This window comes from Pseudophryne corroboree, chromosome 5 (genome assembly GCF_028390025.1).
Source record: "Pseudophryne corroboree isolate aPseCor3 chromosome 5, aPseCor3.hap2, whole genome shotgun sequence".
Classification (NCBI taxonomy): Eukaryota; Metazoa; Chordata; class Amphibia; order Anura; family Myobatrachidae; genus Pseudophryne; species Pseudophryne corroboree.
The window spans coordinates 258,175,313-258,200,734 of NC_086448.1; the positions used below are offsets into that span (position 1 = coordinate 258,175,313).

General features: G+C 41.2%; 1 protein-coding gene across 3 annotated transcripts in view; it reads left to right on the plus strand.

Annotated features, from left to right (window-relative positions):
* The window catches only part of RBMS3 (RNA binding motif single stranded interacting protein 3), a 932,710-nt gene that overhangs the window by 846,086 nt on the left and 61,202 nt on the right, over positions 1-25,422 (plus strand). For all 3 annotated transcript variants that reach the window (XM_063922277.1, XM_063922278.1, XM_063922276.1), the window contains exons 8-10: positions 11,429-11,475; positions 17,892-17,988; positions 19,869-19,919. In XM_063922277.1, coding sequence (XP_063778347.1) covers positions 11,429-11,475; positions 17,892-17,988; positions 19,869-19,919 — 195 coding nt within the window. The remainder of the gene's footprint in view (positions 1-11,428; positions 11,476-17,891; positions 17,989-19,868; positions 19,920-25,422) is intronic.

Below are 25,422 nucleotides of genomic sequence, written 5' to 3' on the forward strand. Positions count from 1 at the left end.
CCCTTGGTAACAGCCGAGCAGACGAAGCCGCAAAGCTTGCAGCTGCTACCCCCATACAGACAGACACCACACAACTGATGGTATTTAATACCATCAACACACAAAAGTTGTGTGAGATGCAGAATTTGTGTTCCACACAGGAAAGAGCAGTCTGGAAAGCAAAGGGATATGGCCAGGAGTCCTCAGGGCTCTGGACGGATGGACATGGTAAACCAGTGGCCCCCAGGGCATACCTTCCATGTCTGGCTGAAGCAGCTCACGGGCTGACTCATCTAGGCAAGGAGGGGATGTGCAAATTGGTAAGAGCATACTGGTGCGCCCCAGGATTCTCCTCTCATGCGAGTAAAAGAGCAATGTCATGCCTTACCTGTCTGAGAAAGAATATTGGAAAAGCAATACCTACAGAACCATCCCATGTCCCACCTGCCGGCGGCCCTTTCCAGGTAATACAAATTGACTTCATTCAATTACCCCCATGTCGAAATTTGAAATATGTACTTGTTTGTATAGATGTTTTCTCGAATTGGGTCGAAGCTTTCCCAGCAGCTACAAATACCGCTATGTTTACAGCTAAGAAAATTGTGCAGGAATTTGTATGTAGATATGGTATCCCTAGAATCATTGAAAGTGATAGGGGTACCCATTTTACAGGTGATGTCTTTCAAGGAATGTGTAAGTTGATGGGAATTGATAGCAAGCTGCACACTCCGTACCGTCCACAGGCGAGCGCGAAGGTCGAAAGAGTGAACAGCACTATTAAAAATAAATTGAGTAAAGTAATGGCAGAGACAGGATTGACGTGGCCAGAAGCTTTACCCATTGTTTTGTATAGCATCAGAACCACTCCCAGGTCCCCTCTTAATCTGTCTCCTTTTGAAATCTTGTTTGGTCGACAACCGCATGTCATGATTAACCCTCAGGATGATTTGAAATGTAACAATGAAGTAACTGTAAAGTACTTGATTAACATGAGTAAGCAGTTGAGGAATCAAAATGATAATCTGAAGTTGATGATTCCTGATTTACCAGATAGTAATTGTCATGACATTGAACCTGGGGATTATGTAATGATACGAAATTTTCTACGCTCAGGTTGCCTTATTGATAGATGGGAAGGACCATACCAGGTCTTATTGACTAGCACCACAGCATTGAAGGTGGCTGAGAGAGAGACTTGGGTCCATTCATCCCACTGCAAAAAGGTTGCTGATCCAGAGAAGTCCCGTGATAAGGAACAGACGGTAGAGGTTGTATCACTGGAGTGTCTGTTCCAGGAGGACTGAGGCGGCACCTGAGCCTTGAAGACCGAAAGCAGTTGTCGACTCCCTTCTCCCTTTTATTGTTTTTCCCCACTTCCCATCCCCTCTTCCTTGAAATTTCTTTTTCCCCCTTCTCATTCTTCTCTATTTCCTCCTCAAAGATGGACTTGCCCCAAGAGACTGTGATCCGGATTGTGATGTTAACCATGATGTTGACCAGAGCAGTCTGTTCCGGCGAGAGTACCATAGAGGTCGAGAGAGGTTCTGGAATGGGTTCCGATTATGATGATGGAGGCGTAGTTTTCCAAGATCAACCAAACCAACAAGCAAAGGCGAGTATCAGAAAACGATCCGATAGAAGAAATTGTGATGGATTGTTAGCTGAAGAAAATTGTATCTGTAGGCTCTGTGATAATCTGGTTGAAGATGGATGCATAAAGAAATGCCAATCTAGTTTTAATATCCATATAGACCGGCATCCATTGAGTGACTATCACTCCTTAGTGGGTAACGTGTTAAACCAAACAGATTGTTGGGTATGCTCTCAAGTACCTCAGGGTCACAGCAAATCAGGGCTAGTACCATTTCCTTTAACGTTAGGGGAGGTACTTGAGCTAAGTGGTGGGAGACCGGTGGACCGGAGGTTTAATATCTCCAGCCCTCCTAGTTTGAAGCTCCACCAATACCATGTGGATAGGTCCCTCTTATGTTTTAATATCTCCAATCCCAGAAAACCGGGAAATTGGGAAGTGTCATGGAGCAACCTTACCATGACCTTTTCACACAGAGCAGATAGAATGCCTACAGATACAGAGCTGGTACGCCACATAGCCAGTAGAGGAAAATCTTTTCGGTATCGATATACCTTAGGAAATAGGATTACTAGAGTTGGAGAGGTATCACCAGGATACTGTGCACATATCGTACAAACTGATACGTGCATTAAGCAGATGGAAGAATTAGGGTCAGGAGATTTCACCTGGAAGGTTTGTAACATGATCATGTCCTTCTCCGTCCCATATGTTCTCCCCGATGACGCATATTTCATATGCGGGAGAAAGGCGTACAAGTGGCTTGCCCCAAACTCTGAAGGATTGTGTTATATTGGAAAAGTATTGCCTGAAGTGATGACTGTTACACATGACAAAATGAAGGACATACACCGTGGTGCCCAAGCTCCTTATACTCACACTCACTACGAGCACCGAGTTAAAAGACAACTGTCAGAAAGGTTAGAGTATCCGGCCTCCGATCTTATCCATGAATCCACCGGGATTCAGGTTCTGGTAGCGTTAGATTTCACTCGTACCGCTCGGGGAGTGATGAATTATAGATACATTTCCGCACTCGCCAATTTGTTAGATAATATCACTGAAATGTATGATGACACGTTTAGATACACTGGAAGAGAACTTCAAGCTTATAAAACAGAACTAGTTCAGCATAGGATGGTTCTTAATTATCTTACAGCAGTAACAGGCGGATATTGTGTTACATTAGCAACACAGTACGGCATAAAGTGTTGCACGTATATCACAAATAGCACAGAGGATCCGGTAGAGGTCATAGACCAAAAGATGGATGATATTCTCCAATTGAAGTGGGAATTTCGTCGAAAACACAATCTCACCCTTGCTGCTGTAGGTAATGAGCTGACTGGTTGGGTGTCATGGTTGAACCCGCGAAATTGGTTCTCCGGTTTGGGGGACTGGGCTCAAGGAGTCATAATGGATGTTGGAAAGTTTCTACTATGTATCTTGGGTGTCGTTATATCGATTGGATTGATATTTAGATGCGGGCAGGCTTTAATGAGGTGCAAACAAAGTACAAAAGTGATGAGCTTGAGGAGTGAGGAAACTGTAATTAACCTGGATTTGATTTATGACCCAATGATAGAAACCAGGATGTGATGAAAATGCGATTATACGGTCCGTTTCTTTCACCTGTTTTTCTGCTTTTCTCCAAGATACAAAGACCCCCTTGGACGAGGAAGCTGACGAGACGAGATGTATACAGACAACGGATTGACCAAAGAAGAAGATTTGACAACTTTAAATATGGACACTTGATGAACTTTGCCATGGATCCCCAGTTTCCCTAGTACTTTTAAACTCACGCTAGCCCAACATTTTTTGTAAATCTGATGGCTCAGACAAAGCTATTTGCTCATGCCCAAGGAGCAATACAGCGCAAAGAAGACGACTCTCAACAGATACCGAACACAACTTCGACGACAGATGTACATTTCCCTGACATAGAATATCATTGCATTTTCCATAAGTGTTCTTTATCTTCATCTCTACAACCCTCAGGTAATGACACACATAGACGATAGGGAATACAGGCACAGATATCAGCAACCACATACCTCCCCCATTCATGTATCATCAACTAAAATGTGCTCCCCATTTTGTTCAAAATCCGAAAAGAGCTCGGTAAAGTTTGACAGCCCATCCACAGACCTGTACCACAGGATAAGAAGGAATTCAAATGTATACTTCGCAATACCTCGAAGCTTGATTTACCACACGTACGGCACGATGATACATGACCCTCCAAACATGGATTCATACACACATGCTTCTGCTATCTCACTAGGTCATACCCTCTTCACACCTTCTCCTCTCTCCTCCCTTACCCAACCATGGAAATCAATTAACCCCTGACTTGCATTTTTCTCCTTAAATGTTTTGTGGCAGTTATTATTGACTGCCAAAGGGTGGACTGTCAAAGTCAGAAAAATGTCTCTATGCACGTTGCCATATTTGCACCGCACACTGGTCCGTGCTGCGCATGCGTACGCTCTCCCGTGAAGGCGCATACCCGCAATAGCGTGCACTCGCAGGCGCGGTATGCGTATTTACGGTAGAGTTTATGTAGTCGTAGCGTGCGACTCATTCGTTACATATTTTCACAATTAATGTAGTTTATAGATCATGGTCCCTTTGATAGTTTCTGAAAGTTTGGTTAATATAGAAGGTCCCTGAGCTAAGGAATCCCTCTTTGTATCGTACGAAGGGTCTAACAGGAATCATACAGCAGTGTTTGGTACCCATCGGAAGAGTATTTAATTAGCAATATTCCGGTGTTGGTTTGGAGCGTATTAATCGCTCGTGCGAGTAGTTATGGACATAAGAAGTTTATGTCCATTTCTACTATTTACTCATACTCAGGTATGCGGCGGGAAACCTAGTTCCCCACCCACCTGAGCTGTTTGAAATCGTCACAGCCCACCTGTATGAATCACCCTATGACCTTTTGTTGTGATACAGGGTCGAATTCCTTCATCCAATGGACAATGGGATTGTAGGGACTGTAGGATTGCATTGTGTGTGGGGCATAAATAGGCAGGCCGACCACATCCAGCTCTCACTCTTCAACGGTTCTCATTGCTGAAAATCGGGTGCTGGATGTCCAGGCGCATGCGATCGTTTACCCTTGTGCGTAAGTTTCTCTCCGTTATCATTGTCTTTCTGTGAGCCAATTTCTCTCATCTCTCTCCGTCTCCCTCTCTCTCTTTCCCTTCTCTCTCTCTCTCGTATCTCCCCTAGACTAGTATTGTATTGTATTAGATAGTATTGTTTAGTTCTGTGGTTAGGAAGTCTCTGTTATATTGTAGTGTATCATTTGTACTGTTATCCCCTTTTTACAAGTATACTAGATATAATACAGTTAATAGGCTTTGGAACCTAAACCAGTATCTGTGTATTTTCTATAGTGTTAAGTGTTCACTTGAGCGTCGGTGACGCTCAAGCAGCTTTGTAGTTAGTCAGGTTACACAAGGTTGCACTTACACCCTGTATTCACATTAAGGTATTCCGTGTATTTCATTGGTATAAGGTTTAGACATAAAGGTATAGCGTTGTGAGCGTCTGCGCCGCTGGTGATCTCCTCGTGGTCTCGAGCGTCCGCTACGCCATAGCGAATCATTACTCTAGTCATAGCCAATAACGTGTCCTGTGATCGCTGGGCCGTGAGCGAACGTGACGCTTGAGCGTCTCGCCTACGGCTGAGCGATCGTTACGCAACTAGCGTACCATTACGGTACTTCTTAAGTAAACAGCGTACAGTGTTCTTAGCTTCATAAAGGGTTGTTTATACGACAAGGGAATTTAGCATTGTCACTCTTAAGGCCCCCATACTTCAGCAATCGATTGGGGCAGTTTTCCAATATGCAGACGGTAGTGCAAATAAATCTGCAATGTATAGGGTTCACAGATCGCGGTTTCAGACCAAAAATCAATTAGGATTGTTAAATCAGGTTGTCCAACATGTTGGATTGGATCAATTGGGGGTGTAGATTTCTAGTGTATGGTAACAATCAGCAGATTTGCAGACTGGTTCTTGCAGTGGTGCAAGTAGAAATATTTTCTTATGGGTACTGAGTGGTGAAAAATGGGCGTGGTCATGTGTTGTGATGGGGTGTGGCCACATGTTGCTAGTGGGAATGGCTACATGACACTAGCGGCTTGGCCACATGACACAGCCCCTTTTTGGGGGGATTCTGGAGGCATGGCTAAAAATATATAATAATGCCTCCAGTATAATAGAAGTATATAGTGATACCTCCAGTATAAAATAAATATATAGTAATGCCTCCAGTTTAAAAGAAATATATGGTGATACCTCCAGTATAATAGAAATATATAGTAATGCTCCCAATTTAATTACAATATATAGTAATGCCCCCATTATAACAGGAAAATACAGCCACTGTCGCACTCCCAGTAACCCTGACAAAGTGGGAGGAGCCGTCATGCTGCCAAGCACCATGGTCTTGTTGCTTTGTGGCACATTATAATTGTGGTAATGGCAAAGTGCGTGGTAGGTGGTACTGCGTACCCGCTGCCAGATTCTTAAGGGTACTCTGTACCCGAGTGTACCCGCATACTTGCACCACTGGTTTCTTGTAAACTGATGAGCCTTTCAAGATTGTCAGATCTGTTTTTACTGAAAATTATCTGCAAATAACTGAAATATCTGTAATGTATGGGAGCAGATTGGGGGATTGGGGATCTTTAAATATGGTAAAAAATCTCAGGGGTAAATTTACTAAGATTCGTATTTTCCCGTTTCAGGTCAAAGTTCAATCACGAATGACATCGAAAGTGTAAAACTGCAACTTTTTGAATTGATTACGACTAATTTACTAAGCTGTCGTATTCGGGTTTTTCTTTTGTTCCGATGTCGATGTCATTCGTGGTTTTTTTTCTATTTTTACGGCAGTGATTAGCAAAACACTGCCGACTTTTTTACAATGAATCTCGGCCGGATCTGTGTGATCCGTGCTGGGGTTCATTTTTTTTTTTTTTTAATTAAACACTGTCAAATATTTTAAAAAAAATTGCGTGGGGTCCCCCCTCCTAAGCATAACCAGCCTCGGGCTCTTTGAGCCGATCCTGGTTGCAGAAATATGGTGAAAAAATTGACAGGGGTTCCCCCATATTTAAGCAACCAGCATCGGGCTCTGCGCCTGGTCCTGGTTCCAAAAATACGGGGGACAAAAAGAGTAGGGGTCCCCCGTATTTTTAAAACCAGCACCGGGCTCCACTAGCTGGACAGATAATGCCACAGCCGGGGGTCACTTTTATATAGTGCCCTGCGGCCGTGGCATCAAAAATCCAACTAGTCACCCCTGGCCGGGGTACCCTGGGGGAGTGGGGACCCCTTCAATCAAGGGGTCCCCCCCCCCAGCCACCCAAGGGCCAGGGGTGAAGCCCGAGGCTGTGTCCCCCCCATCCAATGGGCTGCGGATGGGGGGGCTGATAGCCTTTGTTGTAAAAGAAAAGATATTGTTTTTAGTAGCAGTACTACAAGTCCCAGCAAGCCTCCCCCGCATGCTGGTACTTGGAGAACCACAAGTACCAGCATGCGGCGGAAAAACGGGCCCGCTGGTACCTGTAGTACTACTACTAAAAAAAATACCCAAAAAAACACAAGACACACACACCGTGAAAGTATAATTTTCTTACATACATACACACATACATACATACTTACCTTATGTTCCCACGCAGGTCGGTCCTCTTCTCCAGTAGAATCCAAGGGGTACCTGTTGAAGAAATTATACTCACGAGATCCAGGGGTCCAGGGTCCTCGGGGAATCCAGGTGTAATCCACGTACTTGAAAAAAATAACAAAACGGACACCCGAGCCACGCACTAAAAGGGGACCCATGTTTGCACATGGATCCCCTTTTCCCGACTGCCAGAAACCCACTCTGACTGATGTCTAAGTGGGTTTCTTCAGCCAATCAGGGAGTGCCACGTTGTAGCACTCTCCTGATCGGCTGTGTGCTCCTGTACTGAGTGACAGGCGGCACACGGCAGTGTTACAATGTAGCGCCTATGCGCTCCATTGTAACCAATGCTGGGAACTTTCTGCTCAGCGGTGACGTCACTTTAGGTCAACCGCAGGGCAGAAAGTTCCCAGCATTGGTTACAATGGAGCGCATAGGCGCTACTTTGTAACACTGCCGTGTGCCGCCTGTCACTCAGTACAGGAGCACACAGCCGATCAGGAGAGTGCTACAACGTGGCACTCCCTGATTGGCTGAAGAAACCCACTTAGACATCAGTCAGAGTGGGTTTCTGGCAGTCGGGAAAAGGGGATCCATGTGCAAACATGGGTCCCCTTTTAGTGCGTGGCTCGGGTGTCCGTTTTGTTATTTTTTTCAAGTACGTGGATTACACCTGGATTCCCTGAGGACCCTGGACCCCTGGATCTCGTGAGTATAATTTCTTCAACAGGTACCCCTTGGATTCTACTGGAGAAGAGGACCGACCTGCGTGGGAACATAAGGTAAGTATGTATGTATGTGTGTATGTATGTAAGAAAATTATACTTTCACGGTGTGTGTGTCTTGTGTTTTTTTGGGTATTTTTTTTTAGTAGTAGTACTACAGGTACCAGCGGGCCCGTTTTTCCGCCGCATGCTGGTACTTGTGGTTCTCCAAGTACCAGCATGCGGGGGAGGCTTGCTGGGACTTGTAGTACTGCTACTAAAAACAATATCTTTTCTTTTACAACAAAGGCTATCAGCCCCCCCATCCGCAGCCCATTGGATGGGGGGGGACAGCCTCGGGCTTCACCCCTGGCCCTTGGGTGGCTGGGGGGGGACCCCTTGATTGAAGGGGTCCCCACTCCCCCAGGGTACCCCGGCCAGGGGTGACTAGTTGGATTTTTGATGCCACGGCCGCAGGGCACTGTATAAAAGTGACCCCCGGCTGTGGCATTATCTGTCCAGCTAGTGGAGCCCGGTGCTGGTTTTAAAAATACGGGGGACCCCTACTCTTTTTGTCCCCCGCATTTTTGGAACCAGGACCAGGCGCAGAGCCCGATGCTGGTTGCTTAAATATGGGGGAACCCCTGTCAATTTTTTCACCATATTTCTGCAACCAGGATCGGCTCAAAGAGCCCGAGGCTGGTTATGCTTAGGAGGGGGGACCCCACGCAATTTTTTTTGAAAAAATAAGCACTTTCCCACCCCTTCCCACTGATATACATGCACGGATCTCATGGATCCGTGCATGCCTATCCAATCACGAATAAAAAAAAAAGGTCTGTTTTTTTTTAGCACTTTTTTACGAGTTGTCATTTTTCACGGCAGTGTTTGGTTTTTTTTTGCTTTGCACTTCTTAGTAAATGACCGAGATTCATACTTAAACAGCCGCGTTTTGACCGATGGTGTATTCATTTGTGATTTTTTTCCTAGGACTTCAAAATATTACGAATGCCCTCATCACTGCCGTGATTATTGCTTAGTAAATTACCGAGATGACACTTTGATGAAAAAACGGCATCTCGGTCAAAATCGGGAGCTTAGTAAATTTACCCCTCAGAATCTGTTTTTTATCTGTGATTGCTGATGTTATAAGCTCATATGAGCAGGCAAGGCCATCTTTAAATTCCGTTCCATATTATTGTATGTAATTTGTGTGCATGTCATGATCTCCTGTTAGTACAGGTTGAGTATCCCATAGCCAAATATTCCGAAATATGGAATATTCCGAAATACAGACATTTTTGCGTGAGAGTGAGATAGTGAAACCTTTGTTTTTTTAATGGCTCAATGTACACAAACTTTGTTTAAATTAATACACACAGTTATTAAAGATATTGTATTACATGACCTTCAGGCTGTGTGTATAAGGTGTATATGAAACATAAATGAATTGTGTGAATGTACATACACTATGTTCAATGCACAAAGTTACAAAAAATATTGGCTAAAATTACCTTCAGGCTGTGTGTATAAGGTGTATATGTAACATAAATGCATTCTGTGCTTAGATTTAGGTCCCATCACCATGATATCTCATTATGGTATGCAATTATTCCAAAATACGGAAAAATCCCATATCCAAAATACCTCTGGTCCCAAGCATTTTGGATAAGGGATACTCAACCTGTATACAGCTGAATAATATGTCAACAACTTATAAATAGCAGATAACAATAATTATAAAATACACAGTTTTTTACAACCAGGGAAAATACTAATTTAAACTTTCTTATTTGTATTTATTTTTGTGTGAAGTTTAGCTATTTATTAATGGGCAACAGTTATTTTAGGCTTCATTATATCTTATACAGTAAAAACATTAATAAGTAAATTAATCCCATGCTGCTGCTAGTTTACATGAAACAGCCTAAGGTCACTGTCAGACAGGTGGTTTAGAACTCTGCAGCAAGCAGAATTCCCCATTCACTTTAATGTTATGCTGACTGTTTCCACACTTAGAACTCAGTGGTATCCTGATCAGCAATGCTCTAGAACACCTGTCAACACTGTGCTTATTCCACAAAACCTAAGTGTGAAATACTGAATCCTCCCCATTGTAAGTGTGTTGGTGGAAGCATTCAAATTGCTCATTATTTACACCTGAGGCCAATAAGTATATAATTTTATGGCCATTTCAATGACATTGAAACAGATATAAATCTAAGTTGCAGACAGCTGTATCAATTTTTATTAGTTCTCAGTGGAAGAAATTCACCAATCACGTTTGGGAGATCTAATTAAGATGAAGTGTGATATTTGGATATACCGAATTAAAAAATTTTGGCACAAGGTTTGTCTTATTATTATGTTGTTTAAATCAACAGTTTATTCCACAAAAATGACTCAAGAACCTAAAATGGTCAATTACACAAATCAAATGATTAACAATGATGTAATTAATTTTGACTTTTGCAGCCCAAAAAATTATACTTTTTAATATTAACTTATTTGCATTTTGCTTCCTATCAAAACCTGCAGCCTGAAAAAAATGCTTCATTCCATCAAATAGTCTTGCAGAAAAAATGTTAATGATCTGGTAGAAGTGCCCAGTTTTTTCTTGCTTGTGTGCTGTCTCAATGAACTGTATAGGATGGCATGAAAACCACGCTTGATGAAGAACTTGGTTACCCACCAGCTATTTAACTGAAGATCACAGTATACTCTTCAGTTCATTATATCATTTTAATAATTACGCATAATACAGCTTGTCTTTAAAGAATAATTCAATTTTTTTATTTAAAAAATAAAAATCCATTCACGTCCATTGTTACCTCTTACGAAATTGTGAGGTCTCATTTCTGTAAGTTCTCCTCTGCTTTGCAGTCCATGACAAAATGCGGATTTCACAAAGCAGGGCCTGGATTGTGAGCAGTGCCAGATTAAACCCTATGGAGGCCCCTAGGCAGTTGAAATCTCTGAGCCCCGCTCTCAAACTATCTCCTAACATGTTTTTGATTTTACCAACCAACACTCTACGATCTGGAAACTGTAATGTGAATCTGATGTCTATGGTTTATGTACTTTCAGTTATTAATGAGTATATTACATTAATTTAGACTCTATAAAGTCTTTAATGTAAAGTTTTTGTTTCTTTGAGTTTATTAATTTTTTTCTATCTTTTGGAAACAATTTAAGTTTGCTTGATTGTAGTTTTCTTTCAAGATCAAATCAATATTATTTTAATCCATTGTCGCAGGGCCCATAGGCTAGTGCCTACTCCGCCTATTTGGTAATCAGTCCCTGTTTCTGTCACTTTGCTGAAATTCAAAGTGCAAGCACTAATAGTTATTGTGCTAGGACAAATGCTTTAGAGACCTGTAATTTAATCTTCTTTAATTTGGAAATTGAGTATTAAGTATAAATTGTTTTTTTTCCCCTGACTACAGACTGGAATGACATTGACATATGACCCTACAGCAGCTATGCAGAATGGGTAAGTACAATTTGTTTGGTTTTCAATAATGTATTATCTTACTATTAGACCAAAATTTATTTCTGCCTTTAAAATACGTGATGGACTTTAACAGTTATACGGTAGCATGTAGCATGACTTTCTAATTGTGAGAACATGCAGTTTACCACCCTCTTTTAGAGTGTTTAGGTCTCCATTAATTTAACTATATTACAAATAGCTATGTGCTTGGTGTGTGAGTATTAGATAATGTTGATATTTTAGAATAGATTTGCTACCTGACATTATGGGGGTGTGGTGTGTGTGTGTGTGTGTGTGTGTGTGTGTGTGTGTGTGTGTGTGTGTGGGGGGGGGGGGGGTGTAATAGGGTGTGAGAATCAGAAAGTGAGAGATTTTGGGAGAGTTCTTCTGGGGTTTTTTTTTAAGTGGCAATCATTTACATGGCAAAACCAGTTTGATTTTGCAATGCAAATGATTGCCTCTTAAAAAAAAAAAAACAGTAGAACTGTCCCAGAATCTCTCACTTTCTGATTCTTACACTCTGTTACATTCCCCCCTCCCCTAGATTTCAAATTTAGACATAAAAAAAAAAGTTCAAGATTTTTAAATTTTGTTGTGAGTGGAAACTTAGTAAAGTCCTAGCTCTTTTGTATTTTGTGGTAGGATTAATTTAGTAGTGGTTATAGGCTTATTACTTGCATGTCTTTATGGAAAAGAAATAGAAAGCCTGATTTAGAGTTGCATGTTAAGCCCCATACACACTAGACGAGAAAGTAAAATAACTCGCTCAGAAGGGCCAATCTGAGCGAGATCTTTTACAATCTCGTCCAGTGTGTAAACTCAATGTTGTTAACGATGTGTGCTTCCGTGCATCGTTAACGACCCCCTCCCTCATCTGAACATGTACAGATGAGAGAGGTCCTTGTTAACGACAGTGGGTGTCTTTCCACCCACCGCCCCCCACCACCGTCGAATCCTTCCCCATTCGCATCTGCAAGTGTGTATGCACTTGCCGTTACAGGCACCCCGCTGGGTCCCAGCCGCTGCCAATACTGGTGTCAGTGGGGACTCGTTTAGTGTGTATTGGGCTTTAGTGAAGAAGCTTCTTATTTTAAACCTGCTGCACTACTGTATGGGTGCGCACAACCTATATCTGGATTTAAAGCTGCATGTGTCTTGTATGTATTTGCGCCTATGTAAGCCATCTGAAAGTTTTGAAGTCAATAATGATGACTCACATATTACGATCACAGTGCATCTACAGTATACACAAGATTTAAGGTTGCCCATAAAATGCATGCAAGTAAAACTACAGAAATATAAAACTGTATATTAGGGGTGATCTCTGCAGCTTAGTGTACTCCTATGCTTCATATTCAGCAGTCTCTAAATTGTGAATTTTAATAAGCACCACTATCGGAATGCAAATGAAAATGCATGATTTAATGGCAATTTGGGGTACAATCGGTGAGTTTAGGAGTTTTTGTGTGCTGACATTCCAGTGCCATTGCAAAAGCATATTGATGACATATCCATCAATTCGCCTCTAATTCAATTGACCCCTACGACTATTGCACAGAAGGCATACAGTAGATTTCAATGCAGGCATTGTTTAGCTGCTTGTGATGAGATATAAAGCAGTAGATCCAAGGCAACACAGAATGATAATTAAGCAAACCAATCCTCCACAAATTCAAAGGTGTGACAGTTCCAATTGTGTGAATGTTCGTCCTCTTGTTCGGATTTCCTCCAATGGATGAAACAATGTGTAGCAATTACTTATATTCAATAATTTTACATGTCTGTGTTAAGGGAAAAGAAAAGATGAGATAACAATTCTGAAAGACCCTCTAGATAATGAATATGACTCTCATCACCAGATATAACATAATTAGGGCATACCAAAAACTCACTTAAGAAGTGAATGGGATGTGTGTATCAGTGATGTGTAGCGGGGTGAGGCAGGTGAGGCAGAGCCTTTCCTATCATACTAACGTTTGTGCCAGAGTTTTGACTGTATAACGCTCTAAAGAGAACATTTACTGGTATGTATTACACCTACTGTTCTTAAAATGTGGTAACAGCAAGAATCAAATCACCCAAATTGAAGTACATTCTTAAATAGCGTACCCAAGAGTACCCAACGTCAGTGGTGGTTAGTATCCACTCATAATGGTTACTTTTTATGCACTCAGTGCCACTTTCTTACAGGAACATATGTTAACAAATATTTATTCCAAATGATAAACTAAAATAAATTCAAAGGAAAAGGAGTCCATACAGAGTCCAATGCAAAAGGAGTGGGTATAGATCTCATAGCATTATGCCTAGGGACTGGATGTAATGACGCCTAAGTTCGCCTGCCATGCGGGATGCTGGCTGAACTTGGATATTTTTTTATAGGGGCAATCCCTGCGGCCGCTGAACTCGGACGCCATTACATACGGCCCTAGGTGCGCAAAGTGTGGACTGTCAAGGACCATTAGAAAGACTTTATTCTAAAACTGAAGTTATGCAGTGCCCAATGTACATGCTGTAGTCCGGACTTTTTTTACACCTGTACTAAGGCATATAACATATTTCTATAATCTGCCAAACAGACATTCCACCTAACCATCAAGGAAGAGGAGGCTGAGGTGAAGTACAGTATACACTGTCATAATCAGAGCCATACTCCAAGAGGACCCCTTTGAAATTAACTGATCCTAACAAATTATATTTTAGCTCAGTACATAAAGAAATACAGTACTAATTTTTTGCATCAGAAAAAAAAAACATTGAAGTACAACTGAGTTGAGTACACTGCAATGCACCTTAATAAACAGATCAGGCCTGGATACCCTGTGGCTCTCTAGGTGGTTTGAAACTACAGCTATCAGCTAGCAGGACATACTGGAGTTTAATAGCTTTATAACACTTGGAGAGTCATAGGTTGTCCAGGTCTGAAATAGACAATGGCAAAAATATGCCAGAAAATAGCATTTTACATTTTCATCTTTCATTGTTTTATTAAATATATGCAAAACCTGTTATGTTACGTTATGCCCTGAATAAGAACACTGATAAGAACTCTCCTCTTGAGTGTGCCCAAATTGTTGTTGGAACAGATAGTGCTTTCTTTATGTAGAATAGTCAACATTCTTTTACATAATTATTTCTTAGAGAGGTTTTAATTCATTGGCTGGAATAGGGATACCAAGTATAAGTCCTACATATAAAATATGACTCCGTTATATAATTATTGATATAGCAGTTTTACTTGCTAATTTTATTTACAGTATCTATTTATTTATTTTGACCAGTGAGTCTCATGTGTTGCCTTATGCCAGAATTTAGCGTAACATGTCAGTCAATGTTATATCAAAATTACAATCAATCTATCAATCTGACACCAATACCCCCTACACCACCAGGTGCTTCGCTTTGTTCATAGACATCTGTGATCATGCCCAGCGCTACCCACTCAGCAAAGGGATGCAGGGCAGGGAGCTGGATAGGCGCTCTCCCTGCACTGCATTCCTGTGCTGAGGTCCCTGCTGCTGCTGCTGCTGCCGCTGCGCTTGTCACACTACAGACACAGGCAGCGGCGCTGGCAGCTTGAAGAGTCCGCACCACCTCTCCCTTCAGCAGTGTTGTGGATGGGAAAATGGGGTAGGGCTAAACGGATGGTGGGGGAGGAGCTACATGGGACCAGGCTGCTGTGTGTGAAGAGGGAGAGGATGCTGCTCCCGATCCAACCAGACAAACTTAGGTGAGTGGGAGAAAGTGTGTGTATGTGTGTGGTGGTGGGGAAATTATGGCACTACTATTGGGTGTATTATGCATAACTACTACTAGGGGCACTATATTTCTAAGTGGCACTACTACTGGGGGCACTGTGTATAAGCAGCACAACTACTGGGGGCACTGTGTATAAGTGGCACTACTCCTAGGGGCACTTTGTGTGTAAGCGACGCTACTACTGGAGGCACTACTACTGGGAGTGCTACTACTGGGGGCACTATGCGTGTCAGCTGCGCTACCACTGGAGGCACTATGCGTGTCAGCGGCGCTACTACTGGGGGCACTATGCGTGTCAGCGGTGCTACAACTGTGGGCACTATGCACGTCAGTGGTGCTCCTACTTTGGGCACTATGCGTGTCCGCAGCGCTTCTACTGGGGGCATTATGCGTGTCAGTGGCACTTCTACTGGTGGTACTATGCATGTCAGCGGTGCTACTATTGGGGGCACTATGCGTGTCAGCAGTGCTACTACTGGGGGCACTATGCATGTCAGTGGCGCTACTACTGGGGTCACTATGCATGTAATCAGCGCTACTACTGGGGGCACTATGTGTATAAGCGGCGCTACTACTGGGGGCACTATGCGTGTACTCGGTGCTACTACTAGTAACACTATGCGTATAAGTGGTGCTGCTACTGGGGGCTCTATGCGTGTAATTGGCGCTACTACGGGGGGCACTATGCATATAAGCGGCGCTACTACTGGAGGCACTATGCATGTAATCGGCGCTACTACTGGTAGCACTATACGTGTAATTGGCGCTACTACTGGGGGCACTATGCGTATAAGCAGCGGTACTACTGGGGGCATTATGCATGTAATCGGTGCTACTACTGGGGGCACTATGCGTGTAATCTGTGCTACTACTGGGGGCACTATGCGTATAAGCGATGCTACTGCGTGCGGTGTAATGTGAATAGGATTGTGCTACTGTGTGGAGTAATTTGACATGGGGGTACTATTGTGTGGCCACACCCCTTTCTTGTGAGACCACATACCTTTTTTTCGCTGCGTGCTGTCCCTCTGTAAAGTATAGGAGGGTGCAAATTTATAATTTACAGGGAGCGCCAAACACCCTAGCACTGGCCCTGTCTGTGATCTTGTGATCTAACATGATTTTTCTGAGATCATTGCAGACACTCAGACTCCCCCACTGAGATGTACATAGTGGTATTTTGGCTTATTAACAGTTCCTGTCAACTTCATTGGACCATGAAGTCATTGACAGCCAGTATGTGGCCGCAAGCTGCAGCACATGGCTGTTATATCTAGTGGCTTTAATTAACGTTGGCTGTGAGTAAAGCCCAGCTCCTGATGAACAGAAGTGGGATGGAAAAGGCTTAGCAAGCTTCCTGCCATATTGTCAGTTATGCCACCCTAGGCCTGAACCTGTGTCATTTCCACAAATCCAGGCCTGATTAATTGCTGCTATTAAAAATGGTTGTCATGATTTGAGATGTATGCAAAATGATATGCTATAACACAAAGGTTCCTGAATCAGGATCCTGCGTGCTGATTACTGCTGCTCTGCAGCTAAAGCTGTGCTGTAACAAAGTGTCTCCCAGCTTCCCGCCCACCCGTGGGACACTGCGGCCAGCGGGTGGGACAGCTGGACAGTGGCCAAAGAATAGGACTGTCCCACTGAAATCGGGACGTTTGGGAGGTATGATACTGTACTTTTCAATGTCCAATAATAAAGCAAACAATCACAGACTAAGTTCATCCAATCACATTATTGCTGGTTGCATCATTGAAAAAATAAAATATAAACAGAGTTGCCCATCCTGAAAAAGTGACGTTCACAAATATACTTATGTTCAGAGATAAAGATATTGAGAAAGTATTTAATCATGTGGAGACCTGTTCTAACATATTTCTACCCAAAACTTAAAATTTAGTATTGGGTTAAACTGACAATTTTTTTTCTTGTCTACAGTAAGTAGTTAGTAACCCACATCACGTCCCAAGCACCTACACTACGCGTCTTGTTCCAACTAACAGCTATCTGATTCGAACAGCTGATACCAAAATGTGAAGCTCATTAGGGAGGGGCAGTCAGGGTTGGAACGAGTAGAGGGAACCCCCCCAGTGGGCCCCACTGCCTGGGGCCCTACCTCTTCCTCTAGGGATCAGGTTCCAGTCTGTGCACCTGAATTATACATTTGCTACCTTTTATTGGAGAGGACTATGGCGTATTCTCTACAGTACATTGCTGTTATTAATCTTGATCATTATCATGATGCGCTAGCAGTACTATATATACTGTATTTATCAAGGGGCCCAGCCCATGTACCCTCTAATGGTTAGCCAAGCTGCTGTGGCAGCTGGTCACACCCCCTCTGGAAACATGGGCACCTATATTTGCATTCCCCTGATTGGCCCTTCATGCCCCAGTCTGACACTGGGGGCAGTGGCAGCAATACTGAGAGTTTAAAAATGTTGCCACTAAGAGTGAAAGAGGAAGCATGGCTGGATCTTTAGATCCTCCAGGATGACAATCTTCCTCTTCTGGTAGCCATTCTAAAATTATATGTGTATATCAACAAATATATATAAACTCATATGCAACTTCACTTGATTATTACCAACAATATAGGTCATTTATTTGATGTGTTCTAATAAAATAATTTACTTGGTTGTTTTTTTCCCCAGATTTTATTCTCCGCCCTATAATATTGCAACAAACAGAATGATTCCACAGACATCCATCACACCTTTTATTGCTGCTTCCCCTGTATCTACGTATCAGGTATGCCCTGCGTGTTGAAATGATCATGACAAACTTTAATACAAAAAAGTCTTGCACTATTAATACACCCGCACTATACATAGCAACTATTTAACAATAGTGTTGTTGTCCAGTCTGGTGGAAGCGATCTACTGAAACGTCTGATTGGTTTTGCTTAGTTAATGTATTTTAGTAGTATTTGAATATTATTCTATACAAAGTAATGGAAATGTGGCATCTAGTTATGTTTCTAAAACTTTTGATTATTTAAGAATATGTGTGTAAGCTGTGGCTTTGCCTCATTCATTATATACCATTTAACTTGCGTATTATCCTACCATTGGTTGCTAAAAAATTTAAGTATTTGCTTCTTTTTTTTACTAATGTTCCATTTTCTTTTCTTTTTTTATACATTATTTATACAGTATGTAAATACATTTTAATTCTTTGCTTTACTTTTCATTAATATTATTGGTGCTACTTATTCCTGCCATTTAGAGGTGAGAAAAATAATTAAAAGTGCTAAGTGAATATTCTCGTTTCATACAGTACTTATATATATTTTTTTTATGTCTCTGGTTTTGTGCTTCAATAAAAACTACCTAAAAATGGTCTGCAAAATATTAAACTTTTTCTACATTTGATTGTGGAATAGTTCATATTTCGCCTTGCAAAATTTGGCTCCCACTCCTACTGTAAACTCTGTCTTCATATGTCTTCATACCCCAGAATGCAAATGTACAAATATTGCATACTGTATAATGGCATTCCGTGGAATGGAGAAGCAAAAGTGGGACTTTGTAATGCTGAAACCTGGTATCTCAGCAACTCAGACTTTTTCGCACCAAGGGTCTAATTTAGAGTTGGTCGCTAATGTGGCCACATTGTACTTTGCCATACATTGGCAAACTGCGCACGCTCATTGCATGCGCACCCCCGAAGGGTGCATCTGATTGACAGCGTCAGCCGGCGTTTTGCGGGCATAGCGGGTCAAACGAGGATGTTCTGGGAGCATTTTTGGGGCAGGTGCGTGATATCACATGCAGATGCTCTGATTAAAAAATGGTGGCGGTCCGCCTGACAGCCAGCCAGGCTGCGCTGGCAGGGGTCAACCTTAATTCAATACATCCACAATTTAATTGCAGATACATAGTGAGGTGACGCCACACATGCTTCCTGGCTTTGCCCTGTGCTGGGCAGCCCCCAGCATGTGAGGAGATGGATGCAGATCTTGCTGCTTATGCGGCGATCTGCATCCATCTCTGAATAACCCTCAGAAACTTGATTTGCACTAAAGTTCACAGCAATTTTGCTTCTCTCAATTGCCAAGGTGCAATAAGGTCTTCTCAATAGGCACCAACAGCATAGCACCACCTAGTGGCAGAATTGTTATAGAATAAAGTTAATATATTTAAGTTAGCGTTTTGTAAACTGCGAATATAAATCTACAAAGTATATACAGTATTAGTTTCCCAATATGTCATACTTTGCCACAACACTTTAACTCATTTCAGATAGCGTGACCTCAGTGTTTGTTTCATGTCACCTTTTGTGTTCTCCGTTTTAAAGAAAATATGTTTTGGTAATAAAATAATTACTAGGATTTAGTGAGCTTGTCACTATGTAATGCGTTTTATTTAATATTTCTAATGGTGTAAAGTAGCCTACAGTATATTCCACGATTAATGTTAGAAGGTAATACATTCATTTTAAGATAGCAATGTAATTACAGAATTAAATAGTACACTCAGAGAAATGATTCAAGACTATTTGCAGCCAGAGCTGTGCTTAGAGCTTGAAATAGGTTTCCAGATAATTTTCACTGGCTCGTTATCAAGGCATTAATCACATACTTACATGTACTGCACCCTCGCCCTAATACTAGTTCTTTCTCACCTTAGGTGCAGAGTACATCATGGATGCCTCACCACCAATATGTTATGCAACCAACGGTAGGTACCAGCTTATCACAGATGTCTTTTAATTACCTTACATTTTAGTGCTAATGATTAATGGTGCTGTCTGTATGTATTTTTAAAAGTAATTTCAATTACCACATTTCCATATGGTGCATAAATTATTATATTTTAATCCATAATGTTATGATTAAATGTTACCTTCAGTTCTAGAATCCCTCAAGGTTTTAGGCAGGTAAAGCAACCGAGAGATCCTCATTTCTGCAAATGACTTTAATTTGCATAGTAATATAGCTCAATCAGTGTACATGTACAGTAACAGTATGTAAAGGGCAAAGCTCGAGAATGAAAATGATTAAAGATAATTCAGTAACACTGTATTGTCTTAATGCCTGTCAACAATATTTTTAAATAATGTTATTTTTGAAGACGTAAACACCTTCAGAAGTAAGTTGTTATTTGCATGTCAATCACATACTGTAGTTCCTATATTTCATAAAGGTCCCCATACATCCCTGGCTCCCCGATTTCCCTATTCAATGGCACTGCTGAACCGTCGACCAGATATGCCGATCAGCGATAATCAGAGATCCATTGAAGAATCAGGGAAATTAAACATGTTTAAAATCCAAGATTTGCCCATGAAAATGGGGGGGATCTGGATTTTTAGACATATTTAATATTCTCAATTTCTTGACACGGCCGTCAGGGGATCGGGACGATTCTTATTTAAATTCATTCACCCAAAAATATTGGCAATATTCTTATGTACCAGCTACGTTTAACTGACATAAATCTTTTAAACCTTTGTACTGTAGATGCTGTTTGTCGATTTGAGATACAGTATGCTTTATTTTCACCTTTTACTGTAATATATAGTTAAAGTATATGTTTAAAGGGAAAGTAGCACTGAATATTGACATTTTATATTACATAAATATTATAGTGCATGGCTTCTTCTTTCTCATGGGCATGTGTCAAAAACTTGGGTTTGACCCATAACCATGTTCAACCCATTGATACAGTAGTCATGCATTCATAGAATGAAGGGTAGCGGTGCTAAATGTAGTGGCGTTATATAATATTATATCATCTATTGGGGAACTCAGTTAAGCGTGGTGTTTGTGGCATGGGAATAGCTCCGGGGTTCTTGTCTGGAGCTACTCATTGAATTGCCATTGGGTTAACCATGAGTTAACGCGCACCAACCCATAGAGTCCGCACAAAGTGCTGGAATCTATGGCTTTTGCCACATATTAGAATACAGCGTCTGCATTCTATCGCAGATTTTTTCTTACTAAAGCCTGCCTGAGGCTTAGCATTTGGGGTTTCAGTGGCTAACTGAATCGGTCACCATGTTCTATTGAATGTTTAATGTGTTGTGTAGTACAAGTCATATTTCATTAGCTACTGAACTTGCTTACAAAAATTAAGAATTCATTGGGCAATCACCCCAATATCACAGTGGGCTTGATGCAAGAAAAATGATCCAATTGAATCAATTGGCTTATCAGGTACTGCGTATTGGTAATCTGGATCACAAGATGATAACTATGAGTCTGTGTATGCAGTCATCGTTCCACAACATTTTCTGGCCTCCGCGATACTCCCTGGGCCCAAGGCTATGTCCTATTTACTAACCTACATATGCAACCTTCAGATATTTTCTGAAAAATTGTATTTGTTTTATTTTTAATGCTATCTATTTTACAGATGAATCTGGAAAGCAATAAAACTACAAATTAAATTTTCTCCTAAAAATAAGCTTGTGACTGTGCTAAATAGCGTAGTCTCTTCTTTATTTAGCATGATGCTTAAAAACCATAGGAAAGATATTGTGATGAAGATATTAAGCATGTGTATTACCTACTTCACTTTTAATAGTAAATACACTAAAATACACAAAAAAAATGAATTATGATAATTGAGATCTGATGGCAAATTAAATAAATGTCCAGTTGTGACTTTTCTAGGTTACTGTATTTTGGAAAGTTTTAACCATACATGAAATTAGTTGATAGGAAATTGATGATTTATTATTATTATTATTATTATTATTATTATTATTAAAGAAGCTAATTAAATATCATGTTTATCAAAATTCTGCATAATGTTGTTGCTGTAGCTTAAATGTAGCACAGCACATATATTGTATGGAAACGGTACATTTTACAGGTGGACTTTTTCATTGAGTGCTTTAAGGATCTATAATTAAAGTAACTATAAGCTCTGGTTGGAAGGGCCCTGTTTAATGATTGTTCATTACATTTCATATTACCAATTAACTGCTTCTGTGCATCACATTTTAATCGTTTCACTCAATTTCGTTTTAGACATCTTTTATGCACAACCTCATTAATTCATTTTGATACATGGGAACACACAAAAAAATCTAGCTAATTAATGCCTCTGCTGCTTGCTATTATGATATTGATTAGCACTACAACTTATCACTACTTTAGAAGGCAAGTAGAAATTCAGTTTGTTGGAAGAAATATTCAGTGCTTGTTTAATTTGTCAGTAGCTTGTTATTTTACTTTTGTCAAACATTATAGTGAGAAAAAAAGAACTGTTTCACGGCCTACCTGCACTCGTATGTATAATGAGATCCACAGCTAGATTTAATTAATAGCAACATGTAGACCTGTGCTTCCCAAGTCTGGTCAAGTTCCACATCACTCCACATGTCTTGTCCTAGCAAACATATTCTCCAGTATAGTCTGCCAGCATTACTGTCCTCTTACTTTTGTAAAATGTAGAGCTCCAGTGACTAAGTTAACAGTGGAGGAAGTAGGAGAATAGGCTCCAAAATACTATATAGGGGTCTATTCAAGGAGGAGGTTTTCCAAGAGTTTCCTTATGCCCCAATAATCACTTCTCCTTTATGCTGCACAATATTGCTATTGTTCTTGAGAGTATCTGGTCAACAGAATGTCAACATTAGAATGTTGACAAGTTCTGAATGTTGACAATCAGAATGTCAACACAAACGTTCGACAACCACTATGGGGCAGATGTACTAAGCAGTGATAAGAGTGGAGAAGTGAGCCAGTGGAGGAGTTGCCCATGGCAACCAATCAGCTGATCTGTATGATTTTATAGTGTGCATTATAAATGTTACTGACTCATGTCCCCACTCTTTTCACTCCTTAGTACATCTCCCCCTTAGTCTACAAACACTTAGGTCTACATGCTTAAAATGTCACCACGTTCTGGAATGTCTTTATAGCTAAGGCCCTAATTCCGAGTTGTTCGCTCGCTAGCTGCTTTTAGCAGCATTGCAAACGCTAGGCAGCCGCCCTCTGGGAGTGTATCTTAGCTTAGCAGAATAGCAAACGAAAGGTTAGCAGAACTGCTACTAAATAATTTGCTGCAGTTTCTGAGTAGCTCCAGACCTACTCCTAGACTGCGATCACCTCAGTCCGTTTAGTTCCTGGTTTGATGTCACAAACACGCCCTGCGTTCGGCCAGCCACTCCCCCATTTCTCCAGCCACTCCTGCATTTTTACCTGACACGCCTGCGTTTTTTAGCACACTCCCTGAAAACGGCCAGTTTCCGCCCAGAAACACCCACTTCTTGTCAATCACACACCGATCACTTGAGCGATGAAAAAACGTGGCTCGAGCGTGTGTAAATATACAAAGTTTTGTGTGAAAGTATTTAGCGCATGCGCACTGCGTACCATGCGCATGCACAGAATTGCCGTTTTTTCACTTGATCGCTGCACTGCGAAAATCGGCAACGAGCGATCAACTCGGACTGACCACCTAAGTTCCCTATTAATTTGAAAAAACTGCTTTCATTCTTAACTCACCAACCCCATAATACTTTAAATTAATTCAAATATCCTTGGCAACTAACTGTGGTATTTATAATTTTAAGTAAACTTTACAAATTAAACAATAGTATGTTGTGACAAAATTCTCCTTGTAAAGAAGATAATTATGTATTTACACATTCTCCACATTATAACCGAGCAGTTAAATTATTCCGGATCAGCCTTTGTTACATTGATTATTTTTGCTGTGGGTGTTGGAGGATGAATATTTCTGTATCCTCCTGGTAGTGGGTGGCCTGTAATGTTCCACTTAAGTGAGCAACACTTTTTGCCGCGTCTTACATTTTATTTTTTACCAAAGTAAGTAAATGGCTGTGTCAAGCATCTTCCTGCTGTTAAATAGATGAATGCTAACTCCATGGGTTTGATTAATGGAGAAGGTAATGATATGCAAATTTTCAACAATATTGCAGTGTGCCTACATGCATTTTAATTAGTCCTTAAAAAATTGTAGTAGCTCTGTAAATATTGGAATAAAGCAGCATAGATATATCAAAGATATAGCTGATGATAAAATGAAATGTTGCTAAGGAAGGACACTCTTGTGATTCATTTAAACGTATCAGCCCCTAGCTAACTACTGTCTGTATATGATTTTAGTTGTATTATTCATAATGCTAACATCAAATTGGAAACATGCATATCATATATTTTCTAAATATGATAATAATAGTGTAGCATCTACTATGGTATTTATTATGTTTTATAAATATTTTTTGTTTGGCACAATTATAGTACTTGCCAAGTGGCAAGTGCAGGGGTTGTGCTGATGCCCTGCTTTCCTAGGAATCTTATTGTACACCCCAAAATCCTGTAACCTCGAAACTTACCAGTGGTGGCTCCTAAAGGAGGGGTGTTGCCATACTTGTGCTGCCTGGAGGAGAGGAAACACCTCCCAATAGGACTGCCTATCCTGCAGGTGACTGGCAGGTAGCACTTCCAATAGTAAGTCACTGCCAGCCACAGTGAAGCCAGTACAGTTATAGACTACAACTTGCTCGCTGAATTGGTGGATTTTACTGGGGTGCACTGCAGTCTTGCAGTCCATAGGTAAAATCCACCACTGAATGTTACTAACATGCTCATTCCAGTTCCTGGTACACAGCAGTTCCCAAATTTGCAAGATAAATTTAATGACAGGGTGCACAAGAGATGAAGGTAACCTGTGTTGTTAGGGGAACTTCCAAATGAGAGGGTAGTGAAATCACCTTGTTTGCGCAGGTTTCCAAATCGGTTCAGTTCAGATCAGAGTGTGTTCTGGTGCAAAGCTAAGCTCTGACCTCCATTCATCATACTACATCTAAGAAATTGAAAACCCATGGAAGTTTTATATTGAATTTCACAACCCATTTATTTAGTTGATCCATACTGGTCTCTGAAAACTTCACTGGCAGTGTTTGGAATAGATATAGGCTGCTCTTCTCCCTGTACACAAATGACTGCACCTCAGAGTCACAATCAGTAAAGATCATCAAATTTGCTGACGACACCACCGTCATCGGCCTTATCAAGGACGGGGACGAATACACCTATAGATGGGAAGTAGACTGGTGGGCCCAGTGGTGCAGCCACAACAACCTTGAGCTCAACCCCCTCAAACCTGCCGAGATGATAGTGGACTTCAGGAAGTCAGCTAGTGCACCTCAGCTAACGTATGCTGACAGTGTGGTATCGCTAGTGGACTCCTTCAAGTTCCTGGG